The sequence below is a fragment of the Paramisgurnus dabryanus genome, chromosome 3, assembly GCF_030506205.2.
Source record: "Paramisgurnus dabryanus chromosome 3, PD_genome_1.1, whole genome shotgun sequence".
NCBI lineage: Eukaryota > Metazoa > Chordata > Actinopteri > Cypriniformes > Cobitidae > Paramisgurnus > Paramisgurnus dabryanus.
The window spans coordinates 9,045,344-9,059,244 of NC_133339.1; the positions used below are offsets into that span (position 1 = coordinate 9,045,344).

Genomic DNA, 13,901 nt, shown 5'->3' on the forward strand with positions numbered 1-13,901 from the left:
CCCCACCCTACATTTCTGAGCTGCTTTACCCCAGTCTCCTACCTGTTCTCTCAGGTCAGCTGACCAGCTGTTCCTAAATGTGCCTAAAACAAGGCGTAAGCTCACAGGGAATCATGCTTTTGCAGTGATAGCTCCTAAGCTATGGAACGATCTGCTTTTGCCTATTAGACAGGCTCCTTCAGCTTAAACTGATTTTGCCAAGTGGTTGATGTCCTCAGGGCAACATATTGTGTTGACCCAAGGACAACATTTTTCTAAATAAAACCTAAAACCCACCCCAAACCCCAACCCTAACCAAACCCTAAAATCAGAGGGACATGGTAAGTGAAAAACAATGGCCTAGAAGCAGCTAATCCTGGTTGTAAGCTTAAACTTAAAACAAACTGTAAACTTATTTTTGAAATCTGATTGGACATAATGTTGACCTGAGGACATCAACCACTTGGCAAAATCAGGATAGCCGGCTCCTTCATTGTCTTTATTTAAATATCTTTTTTCTTTGGCATTTGACACCTATTTATTTTATTCAATTCAATTCAATTTTATTTATATAGCGCTTTTCACAATACTCAATTGTTTCAAAGCAGCTTTACATTAATAGAAGCAGTAAAAGCACAGAAAAACGACAGATAGCATAACATAATACACAATAGCATAAGCAGTCAAATTTGCTGCGGCTATGACGCGACATTATGAGCGAGCATATTACTAATGTAACGTCGAGAAGAAGAAGCTAAGTTAAGCCCAAGCAGGCTACCTCCCCGGGGTAAAAAACCCCCTAGGAGAAAAAAAAACAAAAACCCCGGGTTGTTTAGCCGAGGAAATAAAAATAAAAGTCCTAGGAGCAGGGTTTCCGCGGGGTTGTAAAAGGTAGTAAAAGGTAGTAAATTAAATTATGCCAAATTAAGGCCAGTAAAAAGTAGTAAAAAGTAGTAAGCGTCATCTGACGAGGTAGTAAATTTTCGATTGCCTTTTGTAATGTTATGATGCCTGGAAATTAGTTCAAATCACCTGCATATCTGGGCAAATAATCAAAGATCTTTCGTCTCTGGGATGTGATCAAAGCCTGGAGTGGAGCCAAATCACGTTCCTCTCTCCGCTGTAAGCGTTCTGTAATCACTACGGACCGGATCCACTCCGGGTTTTTTGACTGTATCACGTTAAGCTGAGGTAAAACTTTTTCAGCTAGCATGGTCAAACTTATAATGCAGGAAGGCTCCGATGTTTTGAAGATCGATAAAGGTGTAAAAGACGATTGACTTGGCTTAGCGAAATAATGAAGATTGGCAAGCCTTTCAGTTCGTGGGATAAGAAAACCAAACAGGTAATTGCGTGTCTTTGCACAGTATGACTAACGTAAGGGGTCCTGTATTTTGGGGGTAAATGATTTCTCACGTTACTGATCATCCGCGGCACGCCTTTTAATGCTATGCCGATATAGCCAGTGGCTGGTACAACGGGTTTGTTTAACTCGTGGGTAAACTTCATGTGGATCCACAAGAACCAAGAGGCAGATGACATCCAAATCCTGTGTGAGAGCGATTGACGAGGAATCATAAGAGGAGACTGCTTCCGAAATGCTCTCGCGGGACTTTGATGTCATCCACCTGTCGGTTCTTGCAGTTGCATTTGCAAAAAAAATCTCCCCTTAAAATGCTATTGGTCTCGCCTACATAAAGTGTTAGGTAAAGGAATATGACTTGGCCTGAAAAATATTTCAGTCAGAAGAATTTTTTCACTTTAATTCTTTTTTGTATGTTATATATGTCAAAATCTGTGTAAATAATAGAAAGGTCGCTGATTAACACTTGCAATTCAGTGTCGTGATGGTTTTAAAAAATATTCTGAAGGTAGTAAAAAAGGTAGTAAAAAGTAGTAAATTTAACTTAAGGATTTCTGTATAAACCCTGTAGGAGGGAAAAACCCTTGGGAGATATACATGTATATACACACATATTAACGGATAAGGAGCTTAAGCGGAGATTAAGCAGAGATTAAGCGGATATTAAGCGGGTCCTGCCGGTGGTCGTTGGTGAGGCATCAGCTGGGCATCACATTGAAGGACGATCAGTAGATCAGAGGTGTGCCGACTTTCACATCTACCAGAACTTGGTCTGTTTGTCCCATTGTCCTCAGGGTCAATGGGACCCAGGGACGAGACAGGGAGAGAAAAACAAAATCATATTAGCGTAGGGGCAGTTCACATGTAATGCAAGTGTCACACAGTGATGTGGTTTAATCAGCTTAGTTTCAGACAGACTAACTATTGCGGCATAATTATATTATCCACAGTTGAGGATTTTGCAAATTGGGGGCCCACTGCGACGGTATATATGGTAACTAAGGGTCACCTTCCGATTTTTAAGAGAAAATGAAACCTGTCGACCCGTTTGACTAAGGCCTGTAACCCCACTGTCGTCGTTAATGCAGGTTCAGTGGCAAACGGGTCTATATTGCATACTATTTACAAGATCACGAAAAAAACGCCAACATCGCAACCTGACCATACGTGTCAACCCGTTTGACTAAGGCTGGAGGCCCCACTGTCGTCGTTAATGCAGGTTCAGTGGCAAACGGGTCTGTATGGCATACTATTCACAAGACACAAGAAAGTGCCAAAATCGCAACCCGACCATACGTGCCAACCCGTTTGACTAAGGCCGGAAGCCCCACTGTCATCGTTAATGCAGGTTCAGTGGCAAACGGGTCTGTATGGCATACTATTCGCAATAGAAAGAAAGCGCCAAAATCACAACCCAACCATACGTGCCAACCCGTTTGACTAAGGCCAAAAGCCCCACTGTCGTCGTTAATGCAGGTTCAGTGGCAAACGGGTCTGTATGGCATACTATTTGCAATACAAAGAAAGCGCCAAAATCACAACCCAACCATACGTGCCAACCCGTTTGACTAAGGCTCGAGGCCCCACTGTCGTCGTTAATGCAGGTTCAGTGGCAAACGGGTTTGTATGGCATACTATTCACAAGAACACGAAAGTTCCAAAATCGCAATCCGACTATAGGTTAAGATAAGATTTTTATTTATTTATTTGGTTGGTCTGTGTTATGACCGCGAGTGCTTTGTTCCGTACAGATAACTATTTCGAGTTAAGTACTTTTACTAGACAAATTATGCGAATGCTTTGTTGAAGAGAAAAGTTTTAAGTCTAGATTTAAAATTATCGACTGTGTCTGATTCTCGGACATCGGTTGGTAAATCATTCCAGAGCTTAGGGGCTAAGTAGGAAATGACCTTCCACTTTTAGACACTTTTGATAGTCTAGGGATAATCAAGAGACCAGAATTTTGCGACCGTAGTGTGCGTGATGGATTGTATTCTGATAGTAATTCTCTAAGATATGAGGGTGCTAGGCCATTTAAAGCTTTGTAGGTGATTAGTGATATTTTAAATTGTATGCGATATTTAACTGGTAGCCAGTGTAAAGATGCCAGAATTGGGCTTATGTGGTCATACTTTTTAGATCGAGTAAGTACCCTTGCGGAAGCGTTTTGAACTAGCTGAAGCTTGTTTACTTGATTTTCATGGCATCCCCCGAGTAGCGAGTTACAATAGTCTATTCTAGAGGTCATAAAAGCATGGATAAGCTTCTCTGCGTCAGATGTAGACAGTATATGGCGTATTTTCGAGATATTTCTAAGATGGAAGAATGCTGTGCGGCAGACGTTGGCGATATGACTATCGAAGGATAAGTTGCTGTCGAACATCACACCTAAGTTCCTAACCGTGGAAGATGGCACCACAGTGCAGCCATCTATGTGCAACTTGTAATCTGACATATTATGTTTGTAGCGATTCGGTTCAATAATAAGTATCTCTGTCTTATTGGAGTTCAGCTTAAGAAAGTTATGTGCCATCCAGTCACTAACATCGCTAAGGCAGTCTGTTAGCTTAGAAAACGTGTGTGTTTCGCTGGGATGTGAGGAGATGTAAAGCTGGGTATCATCCGCATAGCAGTGAAAACTTATGTTATGTTTCCTGATAATGTCTCCTAGAGGTAACATGTATAACGAGAACAGGAAAGGACCTAAAACCGATCCCTGCGGTACACCGTATTTAACCAGGGAGTGATATGACTCTTCCTCGTTTACATAAACAAAGTGATAGCGATTGGTTAGATACGACATAAACCAGGCAGCGCCTGACCACTGATACCAACATAGTTTTCTAGTCTATTGAGTAAGATTGTGTGATCTATTGTGTCAAAGGCTGCACTAAGGTCTAGTAATATAAGAATTGAGATTTCACCACGATCGGATGTTAATAGGAGGTCATTTGTAACTCTAAGCAACGCTGTCTCTGTGCTATGGTGGGGCCTGAATCCTGATTGGAACTTTTCATATGTACTATTATTTGTCAAGAAAGTGCGTAACTGGCTTGCCACTAACTTTTCTAATATTTTCGAAAGAAAAGGGAGATTTGAGATTGGTCTAAAGTTATTAAGCTCTCCCTGATCAAGCTGCGGTTTTTTAATCAGCGGTTTAATAACTGCTAGTTTGAAAGCTGTTGGAACGTATCCTATTTCTAGCGATGAGTTAAAGATATTTAGAACCGGGGTTGACACTACAGGGAATACCTCTTTAAGCAGTTTTGTGGGAACGGGGTCTAATATACAGGATGATGATTTGGATGATGTAACTAGTCTAGAGAGCTCATCTATTGTAGTAGGTTTAAATGAATCAAGATGTTCGTATGGTAGTCTAGTGTTAAGTGAACTAACGGGTTGAGTGGTGGCTGCCTGGGTAGCTACGATGTTTTCCCTTATAGCCGTAATTTTGTTGGAAAAGAAGTTCATGAAGTCGTTACTATTGTGTTGAAGTTTACTATTGGTTTCTGTTTGTTCTTTATTTCTAGTCAGTTTTGCAACGGTGCTGAAGAGGAAACGAGGGTTATTATGATTCTCATTTATAAGCTTGCTAAGATAGGTAGATCTGGCGGTTTTAATAGCCTGTCTGTATTGTTTAACACTCTCTTTCCATGCTGCACGCCATACCTCTAACTTTGTGCTTCTATAATTTCTTTCCATTTTCCAAGTTGCCTTTTTGAGTGCCCCGGTGTGATGATCATACCATGGAGCTGGCAGTTTTTCTTTGATTCTCTTTTTTCGAATGGGAGCAACGGCATCCAATGTGTTAGAACAGACATTGTTTAGGTTTTCTATTACAATATCTAGATCGTCAGAGTAGGGGTGTGACGGTCATTATATAACCGTGAGACCGACGGTTATAGTTGAACACCGTCATTAGAACTCTATAACCGCCAAAACCGTGTTATTAAAATATTTTTTAAAACATTTTTTATCATAAAGAATTTTTAAATACTATTTAAAACAATTGTTAACAGTCTGTGTTACACGCCCCCTCACGTTCTCACGCAGTGAAAAATACAGAGCGGAGCAGACACTGACAACGCGCTGACATACAAGACAGACCAGGTTACTTTTCGGTTACTTTTGAGATTTAACATATTAAACAAAGTCTCACCTTTCCAATCATCTCTTCCTTCTAGTTAATTTATAGCATCAAATAAACATGAATGACCATGAGAAGGAATGTTGTTTTAACCGCGGAAAGGCGTCAGTACACTCCGCTTTTCAAGTTCAAATCCTCCCATGCTAATCTACTAACTCTCTTGAACGCACATTCACTGCTAGTTGTCTTGCTGTTAATTTTAAAGAAACGTAGAGCAAGTAGCTAATCAGTGTCTAGTTTATTCAAACGCCGGGTGAGCACTGTGCAGCGCGTCTGCGGAGAGTGTTTGCTGCGCGTGGCCATTGTGCTTTTACACCGGCTGCGTTTAATAACAATCTCAAGTTCATATGACTTTCTTTTACCTGCGCATTTATGAGCAAAACCTCTTCAATACGCTTTTAATCCACATTGTTTTCGTGCTGTTCTGGTCCATGTAATGACAGATATAGACACAATTACAGACATAAAAAGCCCAATGCACAAATCTGTTTCTCTGAAGATTATTAAAATAGATGATAGATAGAGGATTAATTTATGCTGGGCAGAGAGTGACAGCGCAGTCTTCTGGCAACAGTGTGTTTTTTTAATATTTCATTGCTTTCTGTTAAATTGTTCAAAGTTATTACTGTTTAAAACACACTTGGCATCACATTCATGATTTTATGGTAAAATGACACTTTCCCCTCAATCCACGAGCATTTAAACGAGCAAAACGCCCCCCACAGACGGTTATGTGATGAACCGTCACATTTGACTCACGTCATAACCGTCATCACCAATTCTGAAACCGGCACACCCCTACGTCAGAGTTATCTGCTACATGTTTAATTTGGGACAGGTCTGGAAGAGTGCTAATAAATCTATCTTTAGTGGTGGAAATTATTGTTCTGGCTAATCTGTAGCATGTTGTGGATTGAGTGATCCTATCTAGAAGTACAGTGTATGACACAAGGTAATGGTCAGAAACTGCATCACTCTGAGGTGATATTTTGATGTCATTAATATTGAGCCCGAGTGACAGAATTAAGTCTAATGTGTGCTTACGAGTATGCGTTGGCCCTGTCACGTTTTGTCTAATATTGAGAGAATTTAGAACATCCATAAATGCACGTCCTAGTGCATCTTGTGGGTTATCCACATGAATATTAAAATCACCAACGATAAGAGCTTTATCTACAGTGACTACAAGCTCAGACAGGAAATCTGCTATTTCTTTAAGGAAATCTGCATGGTGGCCCGGAGGTCTATAGATTGTAGCTAAGGCAAAAGAGAGCTGTTTGTGGTTATGATCGGTTATTTCCATATTTAACAACATTTGTTCGAATGATTTAAATTTTACTTCAGATTTTTGGTTTACTTTAAAAAATTTTTTGTATATTGTAGCTACACCACCCCCTCTCCCCTTTAATCGAGGTTCGTGTTTATAATAATAGTCTTGTGGGGTGGATTCGTTTAAACTAATGTAGTCGTCTGCTTTAAGCCAGGTTTCTGTTAAACAGAGTGCATCTAAGTTTTGGTCTGTAACTATTTCATTGACAATAGGTTCTTTATTGGTAAGCGATCTAATGTTAAGAAGGCCGAATTTTAACATTCGAGGTTCATCTGTTAAAGTATTGTTTTCTAATTTTATATTAATCAGATTTGTACCAGATGTGGCAAGCGGTGCTCTGTATTTATTTGTTCGGGGAACAGATACAGTTGAAATGTGTTGATATTCTGGTAAGATTGACTCGAAGTGCTGGGATATAAGTGATCTTGACATATCACGGCAGCTAACAGATGGACGGTTAAGCCGATCCGTCTGTTGTCTGACTTGTAACCTGGATAGTCAGACTGTATTCGAAGTAAGACTATTGGTCAGATTTATAGAGAGAATCGCCCTTCCTTCCTGAGATGGATGGAGGCCATCTCTCTTTAGCAGGTCAGGTCTCCCCCGAAAATGCTTCCAATTGTCTATAAACCCTACGTTATGCTGAGGGCACCATTTTGACATCCAGTCGTGAAGAGACAATAATCTACTGTAAGTTTCATCCCCCCGGTAGGCGGGGAGGGGACCAGAGCATATTACATTGTCTGACATTGTTTTAGCAATTTCACATATCTCTTTAATATTATCTTTGGTGATCTCCGACTGGCGGAGTCTGGTGTCATTCGTGCCGGCGTGAATAACAATTTTAGAAAACTTACGCTTAGCATTAGCCAGCACTTTAAGTTTTGATCTAATGTCTGAAGACCTGGCTCCCGGTATACAATCGACTATGGTGGCTGGTGCCTCAATGTTCGCGTTCCTAAGTATCGAATCTCCAATGACCAAGGCACTTTTAACAGACGTCTCAGTCGGTGTGTTGCTTAGAATATCGAACCTGTTTGAAATTACCAGGGGGGTCTTGGGTGGGCACCGGAAACGACTTTGCCGCCTGACAGTCACCCAGTTAGTCGGCCCCCTTGACTCAGATGATGGAACCGAGCTATGTGTATTACGTTTAACACTAGGCGCACCCGAAACAGTGTTTGTAGCATTAGCGGTATTAGCGTTTGTAGCATTAGCGGTATTAGCGTTTGTAGCATTAGCGGTATTGCTGTCATCAACTAGCGTTTGGATGCGCGCTTCTAGTTCTGCAATCTTCTCCGTCAGCCTTACTACTTCAATACACTTAGCACAAGTAAACCCCTCTGTGCTGATGGAAGAAGCTAAACTGTACATGTGGCAAGTAATGCAGGTTACAATAACAAGCGGAGTCTTACCGCTTTCATGTTGGGTGATGGCGTCTTCGGTCACCTGGACGCGGTCCGTGAAGCTACATCGCGAGGGAAGCTCACTCGCAGCACGCCCCGATCGCCTGCGGACGTCTGTAGCCAGTGTGATGTGAGGCAAGCTGAATCTGCGACGGCCGGGCAGCGGCTCCTCCACGGCTTCCCGATCGCTTTCATTCTGGGCGATGGCATCTCCGTTCCCTCGAGCGCGGTCCGTGAAGCTGCACCGCGAGGGGTGTTCGCTTTTTGCACTTATCGGTCGCTTGTGGATGTCTGGAGCCTGGGTGAACTGGGCGCTGTACTTCGCGTAGGATCTGCGATAACCGGGTATCAACTGCTCCACAGCTTCCCGCTCAGGTGAGGACAGGTCTGAATAGCATACAGTGGATGAGTTTGCCATTAGATCGGCAAAATGGTAACTAAAACCGGCACCTGTTTGTTGATGCTAGCGGGCTATATGCTAACACTGGGTGTTTAGCAGTGATAAATCGTTTCACGTGGTAGTACTGCTCAATAGTCGTCACGGTAAAGTATTCTTGAGATAAACGAATATGTTATATTATATAAATAGGAACAAGGTAGTCAGAAAATAGGGTTTGGATGATAAACTCGACGGAGCTCTGATGCACGACGCTCACTCTGACTCTCACTCTGACTCTCACTCTGACTTCACTGTGTTTATGTTATTTTTCGATTACATTTTTGTTTAACAATGTCTTATCTATTTTATTCTCTTTTTATGTATTGATTTTATTCCTTGTAAAGCACTTTGGTCAACTTTGTTTGTTTCAGGTTCTCTATAAATAAAGGTTGAGTTGAGCACAAACATGATAAAACTCTGACATAATCAAAAATATTTTCATTTTATGACCATTTTATGTCACTGATCAATAAAATAGCATAATAATGCAAGTATACCCTTTCCAAGAACTTTTTATTTTTAAGAACATGTTAGACATTGAAATTGGAATGTAAAAAAATATCCTAAAACATAAATAAATATTATAGAAGGTATAGTACCAGTCATTGGTTGAGCTGCTTCTGATGGTGTAATGGTTATGTTTCAGATGACTTTATGGTTTTATTGTTCTTTTTGATGCCACTGTTTTAAACAAAATTGCATGCCTGATCATTTACATTATTTGTTCTCCTCTCTCATTTTCGATGGAGCTGCATATTGTGTACGGTTTTGAAACAAATTCCGGCTTATTCTTTTAATCTGTTTATTCATCAACAAAAACAAACACTAAATAACAGTTTAAGTAATGCATTTTCTTCACCTGTCACTATCCGCTCTGTGTGTGTGTGTGTGTGTCATTGTATGTGTGTTGATGTGTGCATGTATGTGTGGACCCTAAGCTGTGTAGCTTTGAGTTTATATTAATTATCACTTTAAATTAAAAGCAATGTCTTTTTTTATTTTTAGGACTTGATGTGGATTACACTGTGGTTCCTCTGGGAGGTTCAGTGGTTCTGCCCTGTATTGATGATTCACTCTTACCACTGGGGGATCTGAAGGTGGAATGGAGAAGATCAGACTCACAGACTCTCATTCATCTGTATGAAGATGAAGATATCAGACCAGAGGCTCAACATCAAGATTATCATGATAGAGCTCATTTCTTCACTGAAGACATTAAACATGGAAACTTCTCACTCCTGTTGAACAATCTGACAGCTGAAGATGAGGGAGAATACACATGTGAAGTTTACAGTGAGGAAGAGTCACTGCTTTCAGAAAGCACAAATTTGAAACTGAGATTACTGCGTAAGTTATATACACATACATGTTTTTGTTTTAAATGTTTGTTTTATAATGTTTATTTAAAGGCGCAAAAGAGGATGTTTTCGCCGACTGAGAATCCAAAGACTTTTACTGAGTTTTTGAAAATGATGCGTAAGAACAGCCCCCAACTTCACAGCTCATTTCTAGGGAACGCCTCCCAAAACTCGTGCACGAGTATTGGAACATGAGTGTTTGTTTACCACCGGCATATGATGTGTCGTGTCAGTGGATTCATTATGTGAAATATGATGATAATAAACACATAATACGTAAAGTTAGCTCAGTCAACGCTTTCAACTAGCATGTAGCAGACTGGTTACTCCCATTTCAACTAGCATGTAGCAGACTGGTTACTGCCTTACAACTACATTACAAGAACAACATCGATATACCTGAATAACAGAACAACAATAATTATTCCACAAAGAAAGAATAATCACTGTTACCTGTCCAGAAGAATTTTTGCGAACTGCTCGTCTGTCTTGACACCTCTCTGTTCCTTCATTGCTTTCCAGCGTTGAAATGTTTCTGGTTAGATTACGTTCTTCTGACAATTTTCTCCTCTTCTCGACGACTTCAAAAAAAGTATTTCTTTTGCGTCCTCCTTCGGGTTTCTTCTCTTCTATGGTGCAAATTCGAGGAGGAAAGCAGGAGTGACAATGAAAACAAACCTAAACTAACGACAGAGTTTTATGCGTGATGCGCATACGTTGCCTGAGTAAAGTTACTGGAGCATGCGCGTCTCTCACAAGGAATGTAATGGCAGTGATTGACAAGCCAGAGGGCCAATCGTTTACGCAATTGGCTGATGTTTTTAAGGCCCTACCTTGTGCACAGATGACGTATATTAATATTATTACTTTCAGTGCACCTAATAAAAAGTCTTTTCTCAGTTAGTAAAGACAGCAAAAATGTATAAAACAAACATCCTCTTTTACACCTTTAATGTTGTGTGTCTTTTTGTATCTGGGGTAAGATGATTTCCATGCTGCAGAACAAATTGCCCCTAAGGGGGACAAAAGGTCAAACATCCACAAACAAACAAAGGGTTTGGGTTTAGGTTTGGGGTAGGTAACGTTATCGATAAAATGGTTAAAAGGTTTTTTTAATGTTTTACGTTTTGTAGCTGTAAAAACCTAATGATGCTACGTTTAAATGTTGCAAATACAACTACATTGTACGTTTCAGCATCTATTTAAATGTACCAAAAAATACGTTTTGTGTTTTTGAAAGTTATGTGTAAATACTACGTATTAACTCTTTCACCGCCAGCGTTTTTTTTTTAAAGTTGTCAGCCAGCGCCAACGTTTTTCATGATTTTCACCAAAGTTTAATGCCTTCCAGAAAATGTTCTTCTTTACATATATAAACATACAATATACGAAATGAAAGAACAGACCCTTTGCTTTCATACAAAAAAAACTTTTCATCCTACCTTCAGGTTCTTTTGTAATCAGCTTTTGAATATGGGTAGGTTTCTGCAAAAACACCAAATTTTAAGCAAAAAGCAGAGATAATTCCATTTTTGTGACGGACTTTTCATAGAGATCCCATTCAGAGCGATCTTTAAAACAGACACGGACATGCAGCCGCTTGCCATAGTGCAAAACTTCCGGGTTTAAAAAGTTGCGGAAGGGCCTGGTGGATAATATCGGTTTTGCGGAAAGACGGAAAATCTCGTCATTGGCAGGGAAGCGTTTTCTCTTGTTTGACGAGATATCTCGTCAATGGCGGCGAAAGAGTTAACAGAAGTGTTGGGAATGTTACTTTAAAAAAATAATTAGTTATAGTTACTATTTACTTGTCACAAATATTAACTGAGTCAAGAACTGCCAGGGAAAAAAAAGTGATGGAAATAATGGCGTTATAAGTAATCAGCTTACTAATGGCGTTATTTTTCAGTAAAGTCTCGGTTACGTCGTGACCGACGAATTGGGAACTCGCTTAGAGAGACCAATTTGCTTCGAATACTACTAAAACACCAATGAACTTGGCATTGAGATATTTGCATAATGCTGGCGCCGCCCCATCAGGTGCGTATATAAGCAGCAGGTGCAAATATGGAAATTAGCTTCTTTTTCGCTGAGAAAGCCGGAAGAATGTGACCGGCCGTAAACAGCAGGGAGCAGCACCTGTGACGACGGGACATGATGTCTCCGTTCCCTCCTTCAGGGAACGAGGGTTACATCCATAACCGAGATGTTCCCTTTCAGTCGGTCACTACGACGTCACGTTGTGACCGACGAATTGGGAATCCCTACCAAAACGGCACTAGGAGCTGACCTCTTCCAGTGTCTGCAAAAAGCCCTCCGGTTCCAATTAAGGAGGTGGAGAAATAGGATAGGGCAGAAGGCCGGGCACTAGATGTTCCTTTAACCCCACAGTAGTGCCAGCGACTGGGAAGCGCTCTATCTGAGCGGGATAGGGGCGCTGCGGAAGCCACCGCCCCTCTTAAGGGCTAATGGTGGGCGAAAGACAACCTTAGTTGATAAAAGACAGCCGTGGATGTGTAAGCAAAGCAGTGCTCTGCTGAGGGAAACGTGGGCTGGTAGGATTAACCCCACAGAAAAATCTCACAAAGGAACCCCGCTTAAGGGACACAATGTGGAGCCCGAGCCAGACACGTAGGTTCGCGAGGATACAGCTAGTGAGAGGCTGACAGCCAATGCTTCGCAACGTAGGCTGCCAAGGCAGCGGAGGAAGAACAATTCAAACCATTACGCATTTTTGTTCTGAAGGCCTTCCATACTAACACTACTGTGAAGCATCAGCCGGAGGCTGCAAGCCGACATGCGAGTCTGCTCTCCGTGCTCCCCCTGATAAGCAGTGTTGTAATGTAACAAAGTAAAAATACTTCGTTACTGTACTTAAGTAGAAATTTCACATATCTGTACTTTACTTCGCTATTTAAATTTATGTCAACTTTCACTTTTACTCCACTACATTTTCTAGATAAAATGTATACTTTTACTCCGATATATTTCCACTAAGCATATTTTTTACTCGTTACAAAATAAAATCAGAAGAAATGTGTGCGACCTCAATGAGGGAGGTTTTGGCGAATCAGTGCTTCTAGATTGCATTACGCACGCTCCGCACACTGTATTTCACGCACACTCTATTTTAGCGTAGTGTTGCCAAAGGATGAGGAAGCACAACTGTAACTGCAATGAAAGCCCCTCTTGGAGGACCTCCTGTTATCGTAATCGACCTCCACGACGATGAACAGGGTGAGAAAGCTAATATTATACACCCGTGGCCGTATTTGTAAGACATGTTTTTGTACATTTGAATTAAAGATTCCCGATTACCGAATAAAGTGCCTCTTATGCCTACCGAAAATCACTTACATTTTGCCATTTAAAAACTCCCCGTCCAACCTTAAGAATCACATCAAGGTACGTTAAAATACTAGTTATTAAGTAAAGCCACAATGTCAATGTGATTCAACATTAGTTATCATAAGCCGTATTAGATAATTGTCTGTCTAATGTGATGGCCAGGCGCACATGTTTAATAAACTTCAACGTTAACGTTACACCGCTGATTTTCCCATAGATTTATTTAATTCACAGAGAACTCTCAACTGAAACACGCTTAACTGTTTATGGTAACATTATAGCATAACTGCCAAATATTCCCTCCGGTAGGCTAATGTTAGATTGAGAAATGTTTTTTAAAAACTGCTATGTTAATCAGTGGCAGGTTAGAAAGAAAGTGTTAAGGACTGTATTCACGTCTTCAAAAACATCATACGTTTTGTCAAACTTGAGATTTCCTTTTATGTTAATTAACTCAAAACTCAGTGGTTATAGGATAATGTTGTGCTAATGTTATACATTGTGAATGTACGCTTGCATTGTTGATCAAAG

General features: G+C 40.7%; 1 protein-coding gene across 1 annotated transcript in view; it reads left to right on the top strand.

The window, feature by feature from the left end:
- Positions 1-13,901, top strand: part of LOC135734286 (uncharacterized) — a 199,744-nt gene that overhangs the window by 58,214 nt on the left and 127,629 nt on the right. The window contains exon 7 of the mRNA XM_065253215.2: positions 9,670-10,011. Within this exon, the coding sequence (XP_065109287.1) occupies positions 9,670-10,011 (342 nt within the window). The remainder of the gene's footprint in view (positions 1-9,669; positions 10,012-13,901) is intronic.